At 37.5% G+C, this 25,589-nt stretch overlaps 1 protein-coding gene across 1 annotated transcript in view; it reads left to right on the forward strand.

The window, feature by feature from the left end:
• The window catches only part of Fmn2 (formin 2), a 282,857-nt gene extending 258,299 nt beyond the window's left edge, over positions 1-24,558 (forward strand). The window contains exons 17-18 of the mRNA XM_051186365.1: positions 22,761-22,842; positions 24,285-24,558. Of these exons, the coding sequence (XP_051042322.1) occupies positions 22,761-22,842; positions 24,285-24,311 (109 nt within the window). The 3' untranslated portion in view covers positions 24,312-24,558. The remainder of the gene's footprint in view (positions 1-22,760; positions 22,843-24,284) is intronic.
• Positions 24,559-25,589: the final 1,031 nt, after the last annotated feature.

The following is a 25,589-nucleotide window of genomic DNA, read 5'->3' on the forward strand; positions in this document are numbered from 1 at the left end:
TAAGCATGTCACAGATTCTGGGGGGACAAGGTGGATTCCATCATCAGTATTGCCCTCATCACCAGACAAAAATGCTGGTAAGAAAATTCCTTCTGGTGGAAAATGTCGAGGCTCACTGACTCAGTCATACTGTACCCTAAAATCACTTCTGGTCTGTGCTCAACATTCCTGAGAAGTTCTATCTCTAGGTGACATTAACATCTTGAGTCTTACCACATTGAGTTACTGAGTTTGATACACTCAGATAAGAGTGTCTTCACTTTTTAACTTCTTTGACCAGCCAGGCTTTCTTCTGATGTCCTGGACTTGTCACATTCTGAAAATATATAAAGGCCTTTGAATACACAATTGATGACTGTATTCCATTGCTGTATTTCATTGTGCATTCATTCACAACCAATTGTGAATTGGTTGACTCTAAGTGCTTCTAGCCATCCACTTGTAATTTTACTACATTTGCTTGTGATAAAGGTCTAGAGCAGAACATGTGGCAGTTCATGCCTCTCGACAAATAATGACCAGGCTGCTTCGAAGAGCTGAACCATCAATCAGACATGTTTGCACAGTGTTGCCCCTTTGCTCAAAGCTGGGCGCACTTCTTAAGTAAAACAAAACCATGAGGTCCCTGTTTGAAAGTGAACAATTTCAAAACAACAAATGACCACTTATTTCCAGTGTTTTACTTCATGCTATAAATTCTCTTGTTTGTACTGTAGTATTTATTTCACACGAGAAGGCTATTGTCCTCATTTCTGGAAGAGAACTCACCTGTGACTTACCCACAGTGTTTTCACTTTAGTGTGTCTGTATATATTTACTGATTTGATCTGTTGCATCACTGTCAATGACATGGACATGGGAACACAAACCTCGCTCTCTAGAGCAATGAACATGTTTCCGTTTAATAAGACCCTTCTCCAAATAACTTGAGCAAATTGAGAGCTCTTCTTTAGATACTGTGGCCACAGAATGGTGGGAGAGTAGCTTGCTTATGAAGTGCTCAGATGCAGAACTCTGCTGGTGGTCAGTGAGTTGAACATGCATCTCTGGACCACTCTTTCTCTGCTTTTTTCTTTTTTTCTCTATCCCTCAAAAAATTATTTTTTTATGTGAATGAGTATTTGCCTGAGTGTCTGTGGAGCATGTGGTCACATTGCCCACAGAAACCACAAACCAGAAGAGGGCACTGGATTGTCTACAAACAGATTTACAGATGGTTATTAGCTGCCCTGTGGGTGCTGAGACTCAAACTGAGTTGCTTTGGAAGGACATTCCCCCTTTGTTTCCTTTTAAATGTCTTTCTCTTCCCTTCCTTCCTTCCTTCCTCCTTCCCTCACTTCTTGTCCTCCTCTTTTTGTCTTCACTTCCCACCTCTTTCCCCTTTTCACCTCTTTTCCTTGATGACACTCTACTCCCACTCTTTTCTGTGGATTCACTTAATTTTCAAGCCAAGCTTTTTCTTTAGCAGTACACCCGTGTCCTGTAGTCTTCCTGAGTGGCCATGGCTAATATTTTCACAACCCAGGCATAGAAAGTACTCTCTAGTCCCCTCTAGAAGAATTCCAGAGTAAACTACAAATGAACTCTGGCCAACTTTGGCTCTTCTACTTTGGCCAGCCAGGGGCTCTCACAAAAAGTTCAACTGCCCTTCAACCCAATCCTCTAGCCAGGGCTTGCCATAATTGTCAGTTCCCTTCTGAGCAGTTTTTGTTTGGGGGTGGGGATGGGAGGGTAAGGGGGAAAAATTTCAAAAAGAAAAAGAAGAAGAAAAAAAGGAGTGAATTACTACCTCAATTTATCAAACCTGTAAAGGGTGTTCATGTAATTGCCAAAGTGATTTAGCATGTGTTAAATGACTTTTCCTGGGGAGATGCATACAAATGACTAGGCCATCAATGACTAACCAAAGAAATGGTTTCATTCAAGTGTAGTTAAGCAACACAGTGAGTTATGAGGGTAGTATGAGTAATAATAACAGAACATAGCTAACATAAAGACAGCTGTATTCCAAAAAGACCCATCATAAATGGGCAATGAGTCACAAAACCTATATCTCTGAAGCTTCCTGCTGGACTCATACACTACATAGCTGATTGGAGAGTCATATGTCCCCAGCAAGTGCTGCTGTTTTTTAAATTATAAGGAGTTGCCTTGTGAGTCCTCTAACTTCCTGAGCCTAATAGGTTTCAGTTACTTCCTGAGTTTTAGGGGGCTACCTTCAAGATCTTTTGGTTTAGTGTGTAGAAATAACCTGACCAATGGCATTAGTTATACCATTGAACTCTTACTTCTGCATGTGATTTCCCATCTTCTCACTTAGTATTTATAAATGATTTATAAATAAATGATTCTTTAAGATTTCAAGTCCTGTACGAATGTTCCTCACCATTTTATTTCTAACTGATACCTCATGATAGAGTAGAAAGAGTCTACTTGTCTGGCTTTGGATAACTTGTGAGATTTTATTGATGTGTTTCCTGGTATAGTGAGTTCCCCTTTATCTTTTTGGGTATATTGGTCTTTTTTCTAGATGTGGTTTGGAAAGCATGGGGTTTTAGTTACCTGGAAGTTGTTATCTTTGGGATTATCTAGAAAGTCATTGATCCATCAAGAGTAATGCTTTCCTCACCTATAAAATGGAAGTGATTACACCTGTTTTGCAGCATCAATGTGTAGGTAGGATGAAATGATGTGTGAGTGTGAGTGTGTGTGTAACAAAACCTACATGCTTAGAGGCTTGTTGGCTATTTCTCTATCATTGAATATAAATGGTATCCACATTGAATCTCCAATAAAATGATTTAACATATTAATAAGGGATGACATCATTCTAAGAAGAGTTTATAAATACAAGGTATTACTATGACACAGTTTCCTTTTTGGTTGGGAAAAATGTATCTGTTCTGCACATGAGGATGGACTTTTGTTTAAAATGTTACTATACACTATACTTCTATATGAATGTTGTGTGATATGATAGAATATTGGTTTTATATGGCCCACTAACCCACTGGCTTTGTTAAAAGTCAATAAAAGTGGTCTTTTCCATCTACTTGCTGTACATAACACTTATTATTAAAAAAATCTTCCTTTAAAAGATTCAGACATGCCATCACTGAACATCACAAAAAGACAAGTGATTTTTTTCAACTCCATGTTACTGTAATATTTAGAAGGTCAGGGGTATGTTAACAATTCTACCAAGCTCCCCCCTCCCCACATGTCTCAGAGAACATGCTTGTAATATGTAAGGCCACAGGAAACTTTTGCATTAGTGTCACCCAGCCACATTAGTAAGACCTTGTAGAGATGGGAAAAAAAGCCCAAGTGATTAAAGATATATATATATATATATATATATATATATATATATATATATACATATACACATACACACACACACACACACACACACACACACACACACACACACACACACATATATATATATATATATCTTGGTCTCTAATTAATAGACTGTGAGTTAAATCCTGGAAGAAGAGAGTAGCCCACCCCGGAGCAACTTTACTTCTCACATCTGCTTTATTGTGATTTGAAACCAGTATTCATCCAGAATTTTTAGCGGTTTATCTCTGTGGGGTTATGTTTTTGTTATTCATTCGCTACACCTTGAACTTCACTAGGCACTGAAGTATTTATGTTCTGTGTAGGCAGTCTCATCTTCCTTGATTGTACAGTCTCCCTCTGAGCAGTGAAATATACAGCAGAGGAGGGTCTGAGATCTAGCCAGAAGTCCTAGGAAGAGTTTTAAAGAGAGCTTAAAGCACTAAAATCATTTTAGACAACAAAATCTGTCTCCAGAAACTGGCGCCCAAGCTCCATGAAGTGTGGTATACCATAATTTCATTTTTAATCAGTTAGACATTTTAATTCAATAAATCAATTGAGACATTAGTATGAGTTATGTTTAAAATGTTGTCTGATTTAATTTACTGGTTTATTTTACTTAGAGGCAGGTAGTCTTTGATGAACCAAGAGAAGGGCTAGCTACCCCTCTAATTGAACGAGCCTGTGGCAATCAGTCTGCATTCAGCCCAGCTGAGGTCTGTAATTAGAGAGAAATGATTTGGATGTTTGTTCTTACAAAGTCATTTATTATAGTGGAGATTTCTCTTGCCATGCTAAAATTCTTGCCAAAATTTGCATTTAAGTGCACTGTATGTTCAGATTCAGATTTAGGTATGATATTAGCAGAGAGAAGTTTGGGAAAGAAGAAACCACTTTCATGGCAATGGAAATAGATAAGTGGAATTCCCATCACACACACTTTTTTTTTTTTTTGGAGAAAGGATCTCTTGTAGCCAAGTCTGGCCTCAGACTCACTAGGCAGCTGAGGATGACCTTAAACCTGACCCTTCTGCCTGCAACTTGCTGGAATTAGAGAGTTTTGCCACTGTAGTTGCCCTGGTAGAGATTGGACTGAGGGCTTTGTCCATGCTAGGCTGCTTTACCAGCCCATCAGCATTCCTATTGCTAAAATCCCCTCCTGTTCTTTACCCTTATATGGTAGTAGTAATGGCATTGATTGATCATTTGCCCTTTCCATTAATGTTCCAATATTTAGAGAAATGACCCATGAAACTATTTTCTTCCTGTTGCCAGATCTCTAACACTTGAGCTTTGGAAAGACAGTTGGCAAGATTATCAAAATGATAACAAGAAGCTAAGTATGTACAGAGGTGTCTTTATTTTTGGCTGGTCCTAATTTATATTCCTTAAGGTGTGATAGTCAGGGTAGTTTGTTTTGTGATTATTTATGCTCATCCATATGTTAGGTAGAGTCCCTGGCTATACCGATATTGCCCTCTAAATCGAAAAGTAGACAATAAATGAAAGCACACATCTAAGCTATGGGTTTAGGAAATAAAAGATGAATCAGAAGTTGAAGATAATATAGAATGAATAGCCAGAAGACCATTCTCAAGAGGCAAGGTTTATTGTGTTTATGGTGTTTAAGACTCTGGTCATGTGTGGAGACCAGACAGAGAGCTGGTAATAATACCATGTGTGCATTCCAGGCAGAGGGGAGAAATACTTGTGTGTTTTCCAAGAAAGATGAGCAATAAAAGGAAACTGATGAAGTGTGTTGGGGCTTCACAATCCACATCATGACGGGTTCATTGTAAGTGGTAAACTTTTATTATCCATCAAGTAGAAAATCAGCAATTTGGCAGGAGGAGAATCTGATAAAGTGTGTGTGCTGAGATCATTGACTGTCATATGCTCAATGCATCTGAGAGTGGCTATGAGAATTAAGTTAGGAAATCACTATGGTTTAGGTGAGAGATGTGGCACTCTTAACTGTTTGAAGTCATGTTTGAGTGTGTTTGGGGTGTTGTTTGGTGGAACTTCTACCCAGGATCAGTGCTCCTGGTTTGGTGGGGGGAGGCATGGTGTACAGTTCTAAGTATCTGCTCAGGCACTAACAAGCTAATGTGAGTTGAGTTATGAGATATTCGGGAAATAAGTCAGCCTGTACTGTCTCTCCTAAACTGTTTTCTTAAACTCTGGATGTTAGCACATTTACTTTGTAAAGTTTAGTTCTAGAAGGATGTGCACATCCCAGGTGAACATTTAAATAGGAAAGGATTTTATATTGGTTTTTGTCTTGCCCATGCTTCAGAGAAACTTTTCTCAAGTACTTCTTGAGTTCTATCTCCAGACCATAAAAATAAAAAGGAATAAAGGCAAGAAAACATGTGAGCTGAAGATATAAGTTAGTGGTAATTTGTTTGCCTAGCATGTACAAGGCCCCAGAGGGAAAGAGAGGGAGGGAGAGATGGAATGGGGACAGGAAGTGACAGAATTAGGGAGGGTTGGAGGGAAAGCTTCCCATTCAAAAGCTGAAGCAGCTCTCAAGAATTGTAGCTAAAGCACTTAAATAGGAAATTAGCACCCAAAAACAAGAAACCAGTTTGTTCAGAGGTATTTTTGCTTTAGTGGTCGGTCATTTAAATGCTCTCCAATTTTTGAGTTTGTGAGAGCTTGGGAGGTTTCTGAGCCATTGGTAGTTTCCCATTAGCATTTGGTAAAAGTATTTCTGATGATTTAGCCAAGTTTACAGTAGAAATATCTTAGATCAAAATATACTTCCTGGAAAACATGAGTCAAAATTATCCCTCAAAAAATAGTATCTTTTAACTTATATGGACTGAAAACTGCTTGTATAAAAGCAAGATTTTTAAGGGGGTAATTCCCACTTCCTTTAAGATACATAATTTCAAGTAATATCACAGTTATATTCTGTTACAGGGAGTTGAGCAGATCCATTGGGTTTGTGTAATAGAAAGTTAGCAAATATTTTGGTTTGTGTGAGTACTTCTTCTGGAGCCTGAATTGTTGTCATAACTAAAACCTTTGGAATTAAAGTGCTCCCCATAGACCTACCTGCCACTATACTGCTTGCTACTGACTCTGACTCTTTGGGTTGAAAATTCTAAGGAAGGAGCCACTTCTCCATCTGCCTCAGGAATTTCCTCTCAAACGTTATGCTTTCCCATTGTTGAAAGTACTATATTTGAGAAGTCAAAGCTGATTCTCCTGTACCTAAAACTTGGGGCTGTAGAATAAATAATGTCTGATCAGAAACTAGGCTTGAGAGGTACAGAGGGATGAGGTTGCCTTGGCCATGTCATAGATACTAGTCTCTGTATGAAGCCAAAGATGAAGCAGGGCCAAGGCATCATTTTTGTTTGGTTGTTTGGGGTTGTTTGGGGTCTTTTTTTTTTTTTTTTGGAGGGAGTGAGGCAGAGAGTAATAGAGAAAGGCCGTTTATATTGTACTTACTAACAAGCACACACTCCATGGAAGTTAATCTTGCTGATGTTGAAAAACTAGCTATAAAATTACAGTTCAGTCTTGGTTGTTGACATTTGCAGTCAAGTCAAATGTCCATCAATTGAACCGTAGCTCTCAGGACAAATTAGTGTCACATAGATAGCATGTGTGTTTTTTTGGTTTGTGAAAAAAGCTGTTGCTCCTACTTGACAGTGAAGTTCAAATTTTGAATCATCATTGTTTAAGTTTATATATATACATATATATATATACACAATGTTTTCTGGCTTTATTTAGGTATAGTTGACAAGTTGTGTGTGTATCCATCCATCCATCCATACACACACACACACACACACACACACACACACACGTCTGGTTATCTGTATACATCCTGAATAATTGTTGTCATAATCTAGCCAATTGACAATTCCATTACCTCACAGGGTTACATTTTTTTCCTTTCATAACAATAATCCTTAAGTTGTATAGTTTTATACATTTTTTATTTTTAACTATTTTTTTATTTATTTTATATAACCAAGTCCATTTAAATGAAAACAAACATTTATAGACAATATTTGGGAATTTGGGCATCGTTCTTTCCAAACAAGAGTTAGAATACAAAGCCAAATTATACCTAATAGAATCTTTTAATTGATCTGAAAGTGTTTTTTCATTGTAGCCCTTCTAATTTATACTCAGATTAACATATAGACTCTCCAGAGGCCCTTTTCCTCATTATGTTTTAACATCTTTTAACTTCAACCCCATGGGCATTTATATTTAGTTGCTTCTGTTTTCACTTATTTGTGCCTCTACTTCCTGGATTAGGTCTATAATAATACACCTAGAATCCCTGATCCCTAAAAACCTTTCAAAGTTTGGGAAGTTTATCTAACCAGCCTCATCTGTCATTGTATCTTGGTGATACTAAGCATCCTCTAAATAATCCATCAGCTCTGTCTCTATTCTCTCCACTTTGTGCTGGCCATGTTCCACCTCCAATTGATTCCCCCAGCCACCCCTTCCTTTCAGACTGACAGTTCAGCTGGCACCAAGTATCACAGAGCCTGTCTCCATCAAAGGCAGTGTCCCTGGCCAATGCGTCTCCAAAGCTCATTGATCTCCCTCTAAAGAAGGACAGCTCTGTCTCCTTGCTAAAACTTTCCCTGAATGATTTAACATTCGATGGGAAGCCATCTAAAGTATAGTTAGGGAAGTTGTTCCTGCAGAGGGAAGTTCACCTTGAGAGTTGTCACCTCCACATTTGCATAAGGACACAGAACTCTCCTGGTATGGGTCCTCACCTGAGTAGAGATGACTCCAAGTTCTTCTACCTGGCAAAGGGAAGCTAAGGTGAAGATGGGAGTCAAGGCATGCTGGTACCAGAGCATCATCAGCTAGCAGATCCATTCCATCCCTGTGGTGTTTATTTCTAGGTTCAATACTAATTTTTGCTAGTGGGTCTCTTTTTTTATTTAATTTAATTTTATGTATATGGCTTAATTTTATGTATATGGATGTCTTACTTGCATGTGTTTTTGTGTACCTTCATGAGCCTTGTAATCAAGGACAGAAGAAGACATCAGATACCCAGGAATTGGAGTCACAGATGATTATGAGCCACCATTTGGGTGCTGGACACTGAAGCTCTGTCCTCTGGAAAAGCACCCAGTACTCTTACTGGCTGATATTCTTAATTAACATAGAATTCTGGCTGTGTTAGTTGTGAGCCTATAACTGCTCTTCTATAAGTGGAAAGGACACAGTACCATGAGGTCATGTCCATCTCTTCTTGGGCTTCACAGTGTCCTTTTATCCCTGGAATGGTTCCAGGAGAGAGCATGATCAGAGCATGCCCTGGAGGAAGAGCCAGCAGCCCACATTAAATTCACCCGCTGAATCCTGAGAGTGTATAGATCCCTTGAGTTTCATTAACCCCAAGATGACCTTTGTCTCCAACAAATTATGAAGCAGGAGGGAACAAAAGTGCTGAGTTACAGAAAGTGTGCCTATTTAACATCATCTGGATAACACTGTGGTAGGATAAGAATATTGCAACATTCAGTAAGAAGACATGATGCATATAGTTGTTTTTAAAAAGAAAAAATATACACAGTTTATTAATGATTTAGCATTTTACTCTATGCAATTTTATTACTAAATATAATATTAATTTTATATAATTAATAGATATTATATAGTATTAATAATTATATAAATAATAATATATAATTAATAATATTAAATATAATGTAATATAAATATTATATAAATAAATATTATATTATATTAAATATAATAAATATAAATTTAAAATGTTATGTTTAATAATTCTACAATATTGGTGTCTGAGGTAGGCTGTATTGACTATCTTGTTAAAAAATCAAAACTCAGTAACAAACATTTATTTTTTATGAGATAAATAATGATTATTCATAGAAAATAGGATTCATATTCTTCAAGTATAATAGTCAGAACTTAAAGGTTATATATGGGAATACCTATTACTCATAATTTTACTTTGTCAAAAAATGTGTTGGACATGAGCCTGTAAACATTGTTAGGTGAGGAAAAAGAATGAACCCTTGATTCAGTAGTTAAGTGCTCTACCTTGAGCTCATCCCTGGCTCTCAGGTTTATGACATAGTGTCTCACAGGATGACAAAGGATGACCTTGGCTCTTACAGTCTTCTGGCTTCTGCATCTCAAGTACTGTGATTACAGACATGTACACCATGTCTGGCCGTCTTTAACCCTGAAATTGTTGCAGCTATCGGCATGGATCTAGACAGTGTGTATCTTGCAGAAGTCAAGCACATCAGAGTGTATTCATAATAGATCTTAATTTTATTAGATGGGATAAGTTTTAAAATTAACCTCTAAGGGTCAAATTCTTAAGCCTAGGGTGAACATTTTTTGGAAAGTTTGTTTAAATTACATTTGGCCACTTTAAAGTTTTCCAAGTGTGTGGGGGAGGTGGGTAAGATGAGACATGGGGGGGGGTATGTTTCTTCAGTAGGAATTTTTGATGCTCACAGATAACACAGAGGATTTCATTTTAAGTCAGACTCCATGTGGCTATTAATGCATCCTTAAGTTTTAACGCTGATGTGCCCATAATTCTGTCTTGAGTTCATCCTTAGCTTGGTTTTCTACAGTGCCTCATTCTTCCAGAATATCCATTCTTACAAAAATGAAATGTAATAGGCGGTAGAAACATGGAATTACATTGTAGAAGATTTGGATTTAACATATACTTCTAGCAGTGTATCTCCAGCCTCAGGTTTCCCATTTATAAAGTGGTGGTATTGATATTATCTGGTTTCAGGAGTGAGTTGAATGAACAGTTTAACTCATACCAAAGCTTCTCTAATAGCATTATCATTAGCAAATTCATGTTCTAAAGGCAAGAAATTCTGTTAGAAAGACTTAACATCAGCATTCATAGAACAGCTCTATTCTACCTACTATTCTTTCTAAAGTAGGTATTTCCAAGTTAAAAATTTGCGTGCTGCCAAATATTAAATGGTGGAACTCAGAAATTACTAAAGTTTAATTGGCATTACTTTCTAACTTACAGACCTGAAATAGTGATCTCAAAAGGACATGGTATTGAGTCAATTTATGATATTAGCTTCACATTTTCCAACAGAGTGAATGGCCCATTGCAGGTGCTAAGTGTTTTGAATAGTACCATAGGTCTTTAGAAATAGCTGCTACCACAGTAGGCTTGATGGTATTAGCCTTTAATCCCAGCCCCAGGAAAGCAGAGGCAGATTTCTGTGTATGAGGCCAGAGTGGTATACATAGTGAGCCTCAGGCCAGTAAAGGCTACATGATGAGATCCTGACTCAAAAAAAAGAAAAAAGCCCAAACACCAAATATATTCTGGCTATTATTGTGAAGAAATAGACACAGTGAAGTAGGATTTAGAAAAGCAGAAAAGTGAGAGTGAATTATAGATGTTAGAATGAGATTAATGAAATGCAATAAATTAAGATAGGCAGTAGTGCTTAAAATAGAAAGTAGAGAACATAAAGAAGCTAGCAATCACTTCTCTGCCAGGAAACCCATATTGTCTTTTTGTATAAGCAGCAATACCTACACGTAATGTTACAAAGAAGGACGAGGTATAGTTCTATGGTACCCAGTTCTACAAATGAATGAGTGAGCACTCTTTTGTGTGAACCCACAGCAATTGTGCAGGTTTGTTCTTTTTGTTTTTTATCTGACAATTTCACACTAGCTAATTATGATTGTTAATATGGATTTCAGTCTATCATATTACAGGGCCCCATTTAGTGCAGAGCTATATCATAGACTTTTAAAGAAGAAAGATTGAGCCTCTGGCTCTCTTCGCATATTATAATCCTCTCATTTAAAAATTAAGCCAGCATGTGAACACAACTAGAAACACAGAATTTGGAGTTTGACATAGTCAAGATGGATCTGTTTAAAGGAGAAAGTAAGATGGGATCTGGAGACTAAATAACATTGATGGTGAGTTAGATATAATGGTGAAGAGGGAATTGTTGGTTTTTCAAAGATGGTTTCATGTATGAATTGATGGATGGATACTGGAAATAATGCAACCGTTTAAGAAGAATGCAAACCCATCTGGAAAGGCAGCATCACCATAAATAAATTATTGATTGCTGCCTATTTGATAGTTTTCTACTTGATCTCTCAGCAGTAAATATAAAATTTCCCCAGTCCATTCTGCCACTGAGTGAAGTACACTAGACTGCTCCACATTCAGTTGAGAAAGATGATAACCAAGCACAATATACAATATCTCAGCTGAGAGCAGGCATATAACCATTGGAAAGCTGGCGGGTCATCACAGGATGGAGACAAGCTGGCTTCCATGAAGTATATAGTCACTCTTCAAGAACAGTTGGAAGCAAGTCATTTTATCATTCTTATTTTATAAAAGCTAAGAACTCATTTCTCATATCCAAAGATTTGATTCCTAGAGACTATTTCCATTCTCTACTTGGCTAGTTAATGACTTCCCTAATATAAATAAGGGAGTATCTGGCAACAAAGTTTGGGGGTAAAGGATTGTAGAATGAATTCACATCAGGTTGAGTGAACTATGCAGGTACTGGGCCCTCTGTTTTATTTATAATCACAGGGATACATCAATCTCTTAATGAGACTTCAGATGTATGAGTTTCAAAGTGGTGACCCATGCAGATTCTCTATTTCTCTGATGCGACATCCTCATTTATGTAATTATTGTGGAGTTTCCTTGCTCCTTCTCACTCACTTAGTTTCCTATTCAGACTGAGCTTTATAATGGCAGCTCTGAGTTTGCTTTCTGTGTCCAGGCTTTAGTCATCAAATTACATATCTCACTGTTCTCCACTTTTCAGCATCAGCCGGCCTAACCCTTCATCCTCCTTGCTCTGGAGCAAATTCTCTAAGAGGTACAGTTTTCTGGTCAGTTGTCAGCAGGGCCACCACAGGCTTATTTCCTAAGGAGCCTAAGACATAGCTTGGAAGGCATAGGAGAATGGGAAGTCCTAAATGCTTTTATTCAAATATTCATTTCCATATATAGTCATCACCCACAAGGGTATTGCTGCTGTCTTCTCTCTTCTGAACACCATATTTCTATCCTTCCCTCTCAATTTAGTATTTGCCAACATACTTTGCTTAGATCATTCATCATATGATTGGAGTTGCAAATAAAAACAGCAAATCTCTACCCTGATGGAGCTTCAAATATAGTTAGAGAGAGTCATTACTGGGTCAAGGCTGTTAGTTTTTGTTAGGTAGCCAGATGGTGTCTGAGAAATGGTGTGTAAGCAGGCACTTGACAGTAAATTAGTTGGAATCTGGAGGAGGAAAATCATAGACAGTGGACATAGCAAATAGAGAAGCTGAGGAAAAGCTTATTTAGTATGAAGTTCAGAGTGGCTGGAACAGAGCAATCAAGGAAGAGAGATCAGTGAGTTTGGGAAAAGAATGCTGGCATCGGAAATATATTCTAGTGGAACAAGTTCAGGCAAGGTGTGAAAAGAGTGGGCAAGGCTATGTGACCTAGATGGAGAGGGAGACTAACAATTGATCTGTAGCATCTGCAGACTCTGAGACTGCTCAAGGATAAAGATGATGGAAGGCGAGGAAGTGGAGACAGTGACCAGAGGCAACAGTTTCTAGGAACTTGTTCACTCAAAGGTCCATAGTGAAAAGAAAAGCTGTGTGCAGGGAGGCAGATTGAGGTTTTCTTTTCTGAGGTTTTGTGATTTTCTGATGGTTAGATAAAAGTCATATTTGTAGCCAGAAAGGAATATTCCAGTAAAGGAGAAATTGAGACACGAATTCTCCCCAAGTGAGTGTGCTTCCTTTGTCTGCCCCTGCCTTGTATCTCCCACATCTTAGTCTTAATGAAGCCATTCTTCCTCTTGTGCAATTCTGAGCCATTATGATATAAATAGCTCTGTTGTGCTCTTTTATGAGTTTTACAGGAGGAAATTGGATAAACTCACTATAATCTAATTCCTCTGTCTAATAGCCCTTGCGTTCCTTCACATCCCCACCAAGACCTTCAGCAAGTAAGATACAAATGATTTGTACACATCATCCTTTCTAGGTAAGTGTCAAAGTGAGCTTCACAACATGAATCCAAAGAGAGTTTAACTTTCTGTGTCACTAGCTGTGGTCAAAGCTTTTCTGAACTACTTAAGAAAAATCCATGAGATTAAGAAAACTGATTTTGAGTAGTATCCATGAAGCCTTGAGTTCAGTTCCCATCACAGACACACACACTCACATACAAACACACACACACACCTTATTACAAATAGAAATAGTAAAAGGAAATTTGCATGAAGAATTGAGGTGTATTGGATAACCAATTGATGTACTATTCTCTGGAGAAGACCATTTCTTCTACTCCCTTAGGCCCCAGTGCTTCTTGGCCTAGGGTTTAGTATATACACATGCAAGGTACATTGTATGGACTTAACATGTATGTGAGTGTGTATGTATGTAACAACAATGAAATAGAGGAAGTTAATTTGAATGAGAGCAAATGTGTGAGCATATGCAAGGGTTTGGAAGGAAGAAGTGGAAGGGGAAATGTAATAATATTATAAATCTTTAAAAATGAAAAAAAAACCAACTCACATGTAGTAGACAACATTATTTTCCTATAATAAAAGATGAACCTTGATGTCAATATAATTTTTTACTATTTGAAGTCACCACATATAACAGGATCTGTTTTATTTACTATCATATGCTTTTGATACCAGTAACTATTGTTTCTAGATTTTAAAGAAATCTAAAATTTCTTCATTATGCATAGAACGACACATGGTCCTTCTTACATACATAAAGAAAGGGCACATGGCCTGGGCTGTCATGGAAATGTGTGTCATGTGAAATCTAAGATATGTGAAAGCAAAACAGTTATGTCACCTCTATCAGAGATTAAAATATGAATGGTGGGAAATGTGATGAGAAGTTTAAATATCTTTTTAAAATGTTATTTCATTGAAATTTTTCTGAAGTTGTACTTTTACATTTTTCCCAACTACAGTTTACAACCTTTACTTAGAAAAGAGCCTCCTAGAAAGTAGAGTCAGGAATATGTAGTAGTAATTTTATCTTCTCCAGTCAAATCTTACATGTTTCTCGTTTCCAAAATTGCTGCCTATAGATGGTTGCACTTGTGTGGCTGTGTTTGCTTTTCAGGTTCAAATGTTTTCAATTACAGAACTGCTCTTCAATCTGATAGACACCCACTTTTAAAATATCCTTAGATTTTAATGATATATTTTGTTTGTTAAGAGTTATAAAATGCAGTTATATTTAAAAGGGGCATAGTCATCTATAAAGTTACCCTGTTGCCCTCACTGTAAATTCATCCAAGTATGGTTCAGGGAACCATCTTTCTGTAATTAGTCCACCAACATCCCTTGAGAGATTTCTCAAATGTCTTGTGGAAGCAAAGCCACATTATAGCCTAGGAGTTACTGAGGCCATAGCATGTATTCTTCTGGTCCTATCATTGTATACAGAACACAAAGGAATCCCTCTGAAATGGAAAAATACCTTAGGCTACCTTACAACATTGAATTATGTATATGTTCATTAAAAATCAATTGTTATTTAAAAATAGAATGATAGCAGTAAATTGATGAATTCAAAGGTCAAGACACATCCAGAAGAGACACAAAACCAAGAGATTTTAGTCAAAGCCCTAATTAGAACCTCTGTTGTTTCTCATGGGTAACTTAGCAAATGGTCTGTTTTCAAGTGTCTAGGAAAAAATGACCTGGTGAGGGCTCAGATTGTGCTCTGGAAACTTCAAAATGACTAACTGTGATTATTAACCTCAAGCAACTTAATAATCAGCAAGCAGAAAAGAGACACATAGCCATAGTCCTTGCTTTGAAGGAGAACCTGCACAAAATTCAGCTGAGTTCAGTTCTCCAACACCACATTAGAAGCTGAATTTGATAATATGTAATCCTAATACTGGGAGTTTCAGGGGCAAGCAAATTGGGGGTAGAGAGGTGGGGAGCTCAAGCAAATTGGGGCCAATCTAGTTGAATTGGTGAGCTACGAGTTCACTGAGAGACCCATTCCCCAAAATAAGGGAGAGAGGAATAGATGAGGACACATAAAATCAGTATCTGGATTCCACTTGCATGCACACACACACACACACACACACACACACATGCACACACACACACACACACACACACACACGTATATGCACACAATTAGAAGCAAAGTAAATAAATCTCCTTTTATCTCTTTCACCTATGTATGCTCCATAGAAATACTCTTCAGGAAACACTGGCAATACTCATGTCTGTTAATTTTCTTCATGTTTATGAAAACCCATGTGTAGTTTTATGAAGAGTTGCATAAAGCCACCTAGCCAACTGTCACAAATTAGGAATGAAGTTAGGAGATTTCCCCCAGAAGATAGTGTCCACTGTTGGTAGAAATGGTGACTTGGTTTGGGTGCAGGTAGATAGAGTATGATATGTGGCTTCTGTGTGAATCCAGCTCCCTTGTCCTTGGGTCTGGTCCCTGAGGGCCTGAAGCATATAGTGCCCTTCTGAACTCACTGTCCCTTAATGTGCCACATCCCTGGACTCTGGCTTCTAGCAGATCAGGAGTGTATTGGAAGCCTGGTTTTCTTCCTTGAGAATCTGTTTGAGCTCTTTTTTTTTACTGTTTTCTATAAGCACTGGAGAGGCCAATGCAGTTTTTCTCTAGAAGTTGAAAAATGCTCAGCATGCAACTCAGGAAAGGATGCTGCAGGAAGCTGACAATCTTTCTCCTGGTGGGGTAGTTGTTTTTATTGTTTCTCAGATCTTTGTGGTTTTATATGGGTGAGTTTGAGATCATTTGGGTTATAAAGGAGATGAGTCAGAATAAACTTCCTTAAATCACCTCTAATTCCACACATCTGATACCTTTTCTGTTTCTACTTGGAAAGAACCCCAGAAGTCTTAAGCCATTACTGCTAACCAACCATAGTCTAAAATCTCTGTCTCTTACTTTCACCACTTTGTAGGTAAAAATAAATTAATTTGTAGGCAGACCTGATGCTGCTGTTGTTATTATTATTGGTAAAGTGCATTCTAAAGTGGCAGGAATGACACTTTCATGTGCTATTAGCTTCCTGCTAGGTCTGTTTCTCCATGATGGGGATCTCAGATCAGTGAAATGTCTGCCCCAAACTCAGCCTAAGGCCCTCCCCCTGACAAACATCCTGGCTTCCAGAGCAAAAAGGCAGCGACTCCCAGAAAGCTGAGTTGGAGCCAGTGAGGCGTGACTGTCTGCTACAGATACTTGTGTAGACCAAATTATTAATGTTTTGCAGTGGGAAAGCAGCCGCCTTTCCCATCCTATTGAATGATGACAGTGTATCTTTTCTTGATAAGACTATGGCCAGAGTGGCATTTGCTATAGAAGGTGGCTACAGGCTGTTCTGTCTACAGGCTACAAGGATGTCTGGCTTCTCTTTTCTGTCTGTATCTGAGTCTATCTCCCTGTTTGTCTCGCACACTGTTTTTAAACTTAACTATACTGAATGTTTTGTATATATTTGCCTGACAATAAATGTCCCTGGGGCTAGAGAAGGCTCAGGGCTGGGAAGTGCATCTTTATTAGAACAGATATGAAAAACTATTCCCTTTGTTTAGAAAACATTTAATGTAAATGAATCCAGTTTTCAGACTGACACATTTCAAGGATATATATATATATGGGAATTTAAAACTGATGTTAGAAAATCCTATAAGAATGAATTCCATAGTTTCTTGCTTATATCTATCTTCTTTATGATACTGTAAACCTTAAACTTGTTCCAATCTCCTGGTTTCAGATCTTATTTATGTAGTAACTTTTAAGCTTAATACACTAAACTCAAAAAAAGCAGCAACCACCCACAGGCTCTATGAGGAAAGAGGCAAATTCCATCTACATGTGTAGGAAGACTGTAACTCCCATTTTGTATAATATTCACAATCTTATTTTTGAGACAATATACTTCGTGTGGGAAATTTTAGGTAAATTCCAGCTACAGCTTTGTAATTAATGAACTTAGTATAATGTTCCTCAGGATTTTGGGGAGGGGGGAGGGCGGATGGCTTCGGGCGGGCTTGTTTATAGAGTTTGGTTACAATAGTGGTAGTAGGTTTTTGTGGGACCTAAAAAAACCACTGGATTTGCAGCTAGGATAATCTATTTGTCACCAAAACCACAGTTGCTACTCCTATCTATTGGTCTCTGTGCCACCACAGACTGTCACTATAAATTAATAGTGGAGGGTGGGGAGAGATAGACACAGGTAGATGTCTGAAGCCCATTGACCAGCCCTGGCTGAAGAGTGAGTTTAACTTTCAGTGAAGGACTGTAGCAACAGTAAGGCGGCTACCTGAAATCAACCTCTGGCCTTCAGATGCATGTGTACATGAACACACAATGCATGATATCAGCACTCATGCATTCACACAGCCACACAAGCACATGCATAGACCAATCATAGACATGCGTGCAAACACAAAGTATAATCTTATCTCCTCCTATCTTTACCTTAATGAACTTGGGTTTAGGGTTTACCATGAATAAGCAGTTTGCATGACACAACACCATCTATGTTTGCAATGCCTCACATTTTCCTTTTCAAAACAAGAGTTCTGATGCCATCTACAAGTCAGCCTTCTGGCTCCCTCGCCCTCTCAGACATACTTATTATATGCCTTGTTTGTGGGAGTAGGAGATAGGGAGGAGCTAGACAGGTTTCCTGTAGATCCAGGAATACCATTCTTTTACCTGGTGCTAAGATTCATGATGAATTGGGGTTGCCATTTGAGCCAGCTTAGTTGTCTGGTTGTCTCTGCTAAAAGAAAAAGGTACAAGTGGTAAAGCCTGAGGTAGGCTGAGGAGAGATTAGAGTTGCCATCCTAGGAAGAAACAGAAAATATCTAATATGTACACAATTAGGCACAGTATAGAAAGCCTGAGTACCTTGTGTACCTTAGGAGGCTTCTGGAAGGTGACTCTAACAGGGTATGTTGCCACAATGATGTGACTAGTGCTAAATATAGGATGCCAATGGGTATATCTCACTCATTCTTTCTCTGTCTCTGTCTGCCTCTCTCTCTCTCTCTCTTTCTCTCTCTCTCCCCCTAGCTCTCCTATCTCTTCTGCTTTAAGAAAAAAAATTAGCAAAACTCATTTTACTCATATTGGTCAGCTCCTCTTTGCCAACATGATTCCATGTATATTTTGGTCACTAACTGTAATCAACTATTCTCTTAAATGATAGAGAACACCAGCCCTTCTGTGACAACTCCTGTTCCTCTTTTGGAGGTATAAGTATGAACTTTGGACATCTATGTAGAGATGCATAGTTTCCTTTGTTTCTGAAGCTTCATAGGCAACAATTACAGAGAAATATTAACATTAAATTTTACAGCCATTATCTACCATCTAATATCCCCTCTTCCTCTTAAAAGATAATGCCCTATTTCCTGTTTTCTGGTCTCTGCTTCTTCTTCTTTTTTTTTTTTTTCAGAAATCACTAAAAATGATGAATGAGGAATTTCTTTTTATAATCCTGTGTCCTGCGTTTAGATCTGCATACATTTGCTCTCTACTGTCTACACTGATGATGGGGTGTCATGATGGGTTAAAATTAGCCTGTCAGTCATGGATGCCATCCTAACATCTTTAATTTCCTTTTTAATTCATTAAGAGAATGAAGTCTCAATTAACAAATGTGACAGTTCACATTCCCATTTCTTTGAATGTAACCATGTTTAAAAGAGTAGATCTTAATTAATTATGCATGGAGCTGTTTGTGCTTCTCCAGAACATTCATAGGCCCCCCCAAACGGTTATTCCACTTCAATAGAGGTACCTGAAGTTTGAACTCCACTGAAGACAACGTTTGAAAGCAATGGAATACTGCCTTTCCCCAGTCAGTTTTTCCTCTCAGAGCATCTACTCTGTTCTTGGTGGCTGCCTTTTGTAAGCCGAATACTGTCTCCTTTTATTTCGTTTCTGGTTCCCAATTAGTATAATGTTGAAGTTGATGTTTTTAATTTATTTCTTGACACCTTGTTTCTTCTTAGCATCTTTATTCCTTAATCACTTTGGAAATTTTTGGCTTCACTGAGTGAGGGGAGAGAGCCAGGAAGAGGGTAGACATTAAAAGCCCCTAGCACTTACACACTAGACCTAAAATGACAGGTAAAATCTTCCCTGATAGCTCAATGGGGAAGATGCTGATATATAGGGCTCCTTACCAACTTTTCCTTCCCTGTCTTCATTTCTGTCTCACTTTCTTTGCTTTCTCTCCTTTCTTTTCTCTCCCTCCTTTAAATTCTTTTGTTTATAACTTCTTATGACACAACTGTCATGAATCACAAGTTGACTAAACATGCAGTTTAGAATGACCTTGGACTTTTGATCCTTCTGTCTTTCCTTCCCATGTGCTGAGATTTTAAGTATGTACCTCTATGCTGGGTGAGGATCAGACAGACCCTGGGCTTTATGCATGCTAGGCCAGCACACTGCCAACTGAGGCACAACCCCAAGTCATCCCTCCCTCCCTCCTTCCTTCCATCCTTTCACCCTCCTTTCCTCCATTCCTGTCTTTCTTTCTTTCTTTCTTTCTTTTTTTATTTTTTCTTTTTTTCCTTGCTAATCCTGGCAGTAAAGCTGGGCTTCAGGGACACATTCATTTTTCCAGTCTCTAGTGTGAAGGGAAAGTATTTCAATGGGATTTATATTGAAATGCAGTTGGCATTTAGAATGAGCAGTAGTTACTCGGTTCAGCTGTGTCAGAAATCACTGAGAAAGGATGTGAACATGTTTAGTGGCACTCTGTTGAAGGAGAGGACTTGGGAGGCAGAGTTTTCCAAACCTAGTTAGAGAGCACTGTTTCTTAAAGGGCTGTGCTAGGATACCTGTGTCATATTATTCCATGTGCTGCCTTTGGACCACAGGGACTGGGCCCCAAAATATAGGTGAACCTGGAGACATGCATTAAAGTAAATCCTCCGTGAAGCAAATGCAAAGTACGACAGCACTTCTAATGCTCAATTCTCCAGCTCCCTAATTCATTAATGTACAGATTAATGTAATTAATCTGTCAAGGAGCCTAAGATAAGATGATGGACACACAGGCACTCAAGCATAGGTCAAAAAGCATCTAGAACTTTTGCCTCATAGGGACCCCATGACAGGAGAAGAACAGATACTCATTTTTCTGAAGTGCAGCATTATTGACTCTTCCTCCACCATTGTGTATGTAACTTTATGGATTGCATTTATTTTTCTATCACCCTTGATAACAAATTCTCTTTCCAAAAATATAGACAATTGAGCTGTTTTAATTGTTTGAAAATAAGACTCAACCGTCAAGATACTCATGAATTGTTTGTATAAACCCTGAATACCAATTGCAGAAGCCTTCTCTGGGACCTTATACAAAGTCAGGGGGCCGTCCATGCCCATAGTACACCCTGTCATTACTTTGCTCTTGTATGCCTCTGGCCTATGGATGTTAAGTTGAATTGTCTTTGTAAACCTGAGCTGCGCCAGGACCTGATCTGGAGTTGCTGCTCCATAAATGTTTGTCAAATGAACACATGAGCTCTAAAAGATCCCATGACGTCACCTTGATACACACTCTCTCCAGTCAACATGGGCTCTACCATAAGGAATGACTGGGCTTTCTTTCATGTAAAATTAAATATGTTTGTATTAAAATCAGCTTCCTGTGATCCTAACCAAGATAGTTCTGAGACTGCTGGAAATAGAGCAGAGCGAAGTACCACAATGCTTTGGGGAATGAAATAATTGTAAAATACAGTGTGTGTGTGTGTGTGTGTGTGTGTGTGTGTGTGTGTGTGTGTGTTATGAAATGTTTTAAAGAACTCCAAGCATATTTAAAAGGGGATCTACTGGATTTTGACTAAGTGTTTAAAAAAAAAAAAGGGAAAAAAAAAAAGTTCCCTTAATTCCCTATCCAAATACTTCAAGCTTAAATTTACTGGCAGCTATTTCAGAGGAAGATGGTGATTCTGAAATCCTTGGTTTGTTATAGAGAAAATGTTTTTGTCTTCAGATGTTTAGGGAGGGATTAAAGGGAATTTATGGCTTGGTAGGGTAGTAATAAACGTGGTAACAATGCAGTGTCTAAACTGTCACAAGTTTCTGGAATTACTGCCTACCCAATGAGAAGCATTTTGTATCTAAAAGGAATTACTTTCACATAAGGCTTGAGACGCCAGCCTGGATCAGTAGGTCATTCTATCATTTAAGGAAAGTTAAATCAGTTACACAGGAGATAAATTCTGTAGCTGGATCGCTTGCTACGGGGCACAAGAAACATATTCAGGATTTGTTTCTTTCAATAAATGTAAGCAACATAAGGTATATTTTCTTAAGGCCAAGCCATGGTCTGTTCAGTTTCTCCCAACACACTTCATGCTTCAATTAATTTTATTCTTAAGGAATAAAACATAAGAGTAAGAAATAAATGAATCTGATAGATCATGTTCTTTTTTGTTTTGTCACTCTTTTATTAATGGAGTCCTACCTTCCATGTTTATTGTGATTTCTTTAATAAAAATCAGTTGTGACTTTTTGTAATATATTGTAATGTGTAAAAAAATGGTTTAGCAAAATAGTCGTTAGCCTTGTAATCGTAATATAATAATTTGGTAATGCTGTCCTTTTATTATTTAAAGGCATCCCTAGATAAAAGGTGAAAGACATTGACATTGCCAGTGTTCTATGGCAAAATTCATCTTTAACAGCACTTTATTCTAGATAGTGCTTCTCATGGACACAGTGCATTTTCCTTGGAATGTATACACACAGAAGAAATCTTAAACATGTTAAAAATGTTACTTTGAATGTTGATGCATCCTCATAATCCCAGCATTTAGGAGGCTACAGCAAGATTACAGATAACTTAAATTCCCTGTGACACCCTGTCTCATTAAACAATGAGAAAGGGTAACAGTTTTTTGTTTGTTTGTTTTGTTTTTATCATCAAGTGAATAATAATTGCTTCCATGCTTAATGAAGTTTAGTTGTTGGAACTGCCCAGAAGTTTCCTTCCAAATGTCTTTTATATGTAAGTATTTGGTAGAGAGAAAATGAACCTGAAGTCATTTTAAAGCTTCATGGGAATTCTTGCACGATCGTTCTTAATTATGCAATTATTGATCATTTTGTATTTATATAATACAGCCCATCATAGGGTCCTCATCCTCACATGAGTGACCTGCTCTATCTAGCAGTTTTTATTTAAAAATCAAATGTGAGGAGACATTCCTGTGTGTGTTTCCCAGTAATTCAAATCTTTAATGAGTTGAAGCTTGCCTCCCTGTTGTAAAGTAGGTCTCTGTGGTCATTGTGGGCTCCTGTTTAAATTGGTTGTCTTCTTCCCTACTCAGAGTCAAAGAAGCTGAGGAAGTGTGTAGGCAGAAGAAAGGAAAATCACTCTATAAAGTAAAACCAAGACATGACTCTGGGATTGTAAGTATTGACTATTCTTGTTTTCAGCTTTTGGTGTCTTTGCTGTCTTTACAATATACACCAGTTTATATAATAATATCTCAGTCATTTTATCTCATGTTTGGATAAATAATGAGCTTCTAATTCCAACAGTCTCTTTTCATTATCTCTTTAATCATGACTTTGTAGTTAAGTTAGTTTCAAAGTTGGGTGTTTGAAATCTGATAAGATAAATGTAAGCATGGACATATGTTGTTCACTGCTTGGGGCAGGAGATAGCCTGTACTTCTTCATAATACACGAGTCACTGGCCATTTATGCACTTTAACCCTGAGTGACTAATATGAGATTTTTCCGTATAAAAATCACAAGGAAATGACATATGCTCTCAAGTAGGCTGTTTGGAGTCTATGGCCCAGAGACTGATGTAAAATTCCTCCTTAGCCAAGTCACCCATTACTGTAAAACACTAAGTTGTGTGCCCTCTGAGAGAAATAATGGTTACAATGGCAAATTCTCCCTTCTGGTACTGTAGAAAGTTTGTTGAAGGCTTTGAAGACGTCATCCAAACCCTGTTGCCAAGGTTAAGAAATCATACTAGTTTAAATGAAGATTTAGGACATTACCTAAAATATCTTGGAGATTTGTTTTTATTTTTAATTATTTATGGGATGTGGGTGTGGATGTGGATGTGGATGCAGGTAATTGAGGCTGTGAGGAAAGGGCTTTGGAGCCCCTAGAGTTGGAGTTTCAGTGTGGTGAGCTACTTTACATAGGTTCTGGGAACTGAAATTGGGGCACCTATAGATGCAGTGAAGGTCTTAACTGTTTAGCCATCTTTCCAGCTCAAACTGAATCATTTTGAATTAGGTTAGTATAACATAGTCTAAATAAAATGGACAATTAGGATAACTCAAACTGCCTAGGATTAAATAGCCCTGTTTAAAAAAGAATTCTATCTTCAGATAAAATTTATTTTTCTGCCAGTTTTTCTGTATCAAAATTAGTCTTATCAAATGATAAATCTGTGGTGTTTTCTGATCAAAGCTTAATAAATCTATATTGAATAAGTGGAATCATTATTAGCTAACCCCAACCATGCTGTTAAATGGAAGAGAATTAAAACTTGCCAACCGTGAAATCAATCTACTAGTTCTGTTTCCGTATTCATGCTTTTGCATGTAGGTTCTGAAATGACAGAGTTGTACCAACCCTACTTCACATACATCACAAGTTAAATTTTAAAGACTCATTTTCTCAAAAGCATTTGGCAATTTGTTTTGATGGAAATTATTTTAAGATGGAACAGATGTAATGTGAGGAAAGTTTCTTGAATAAATTGATCTTTCACCTTTTATCCACAGAATAGAATAGAAATAAAGATTTTTTTTTTTATTTGATCTGCTCTAAACTCCTTCCTTTTTTTTATTTTTTTTAACCCTACCTGGTATATTTGTTTTCAGAAAGCAAAGATAAGCATGAAAACCTGAGCTGTGACTAACAGAACAAAACAAGTCATCAAAACATCTTCCATTAGCATCTGCCTGACCTGAGGAGGGAAGAAAGCTACACCAACATTCTGATCATTTTTCCTCTGAACCTCTCGCATAATCTTCCAGGTTTTCTAGGAAGTTGGTTGATTGTTGAATTTTCCTGTATGTTATTTTAAATTTGAAAAAGCAGTAGATCTGTGGCAAATTGGTACCCTTTACTTTTTGTAAATGTCCTGGTGTTATCCCAAGAGACTGAAGTGGCAGGACTAAGAAGCACTATCATACTAACTCTGAACATGCTAAATTTTATCCTGCAGTTTCCTTTTGTGAGATTCTCTCCCTTGTCACAACCAAAATATCTTCCTTTCTACTGACAACCAGAATTCCACACTGATGTGACTACATTTGTGGATAAAGTTATCCCTGGTGAATTCTTTGTATCTACTTCACTTCTACTTACACATTTTCTATTTTGAGAAGTAAGTTGTATCTATATGTCATGACTGATGCTTTCCCATTCTTAAGTTGCTCTCTATACTCTGTCCCATTAGACCATATGAAAGCCTGCTCTGCAGCAGAGGTAAATGAAATCAAAAGACATTCCTTTGTATATTACACTATGATACTACACACACACACACACACACACAAGTTATTTAATATTTTCAAGAGCTTTGAATAAGTGAAGCTTATGAAATTGAGATTTATTTTTGATGACTATCATAAAAAAATATAGAAGGATTGGATCTATCTGGACCTTGTTAAGTAAAATACCTGGCTGAGTATTTTGACAATATTGGGTTGTGACCATGTATTACAGCAAGTGATTTAAAGCTGTGCCGTAAGATGCTTTCATCCTGAATCTAGAGGGTTCTGTGGAAGGATTTTACTCACTCTACCATCAGGGAAAATTGTAAGTTCCCCATTCTTTCTGAGGATATTTTAAAGTCAGCTCATTATGCATTAAGGAGGTTTTATATAACAGTAATAGTTGTTCTTTTAAATTGCTGCTAATAATATTGGTTAAAAGTTATGGTTATATAAAGGGGGAAATTATTGCTATTGCAAACCAGTTATGGACAGCAACTTAAAAAGATAAATTATGTTCTAAATCATAGCTATACATGTATTTATAGAAAATATGACCTCTTTTCTTTTACTTTGTGTTTGAAGTACAAAGGAGCTGTAGTGTTTTCTTTTCTTCTGTTGTTGTTTTGTAGTTCTCCTGTCCCTCAGTTCTTCCAATGTGTATATTACCACTCTTCAATGAAGTAA

The sequence above is a fragment of the Phodopus roborovskii genome, unplaced genomic scaffold (assembly GCF_943737965.1).
Source record: "Phodopus roborovskii unplaced genomic scaffold, PHOROB, whole genome shotgun sequence".
NCBI lineage: Eukaryota > Metazoa > Chordata > Mammalia > Rodentia > Cricetidae > Phodopus > Phodopus roborovskii.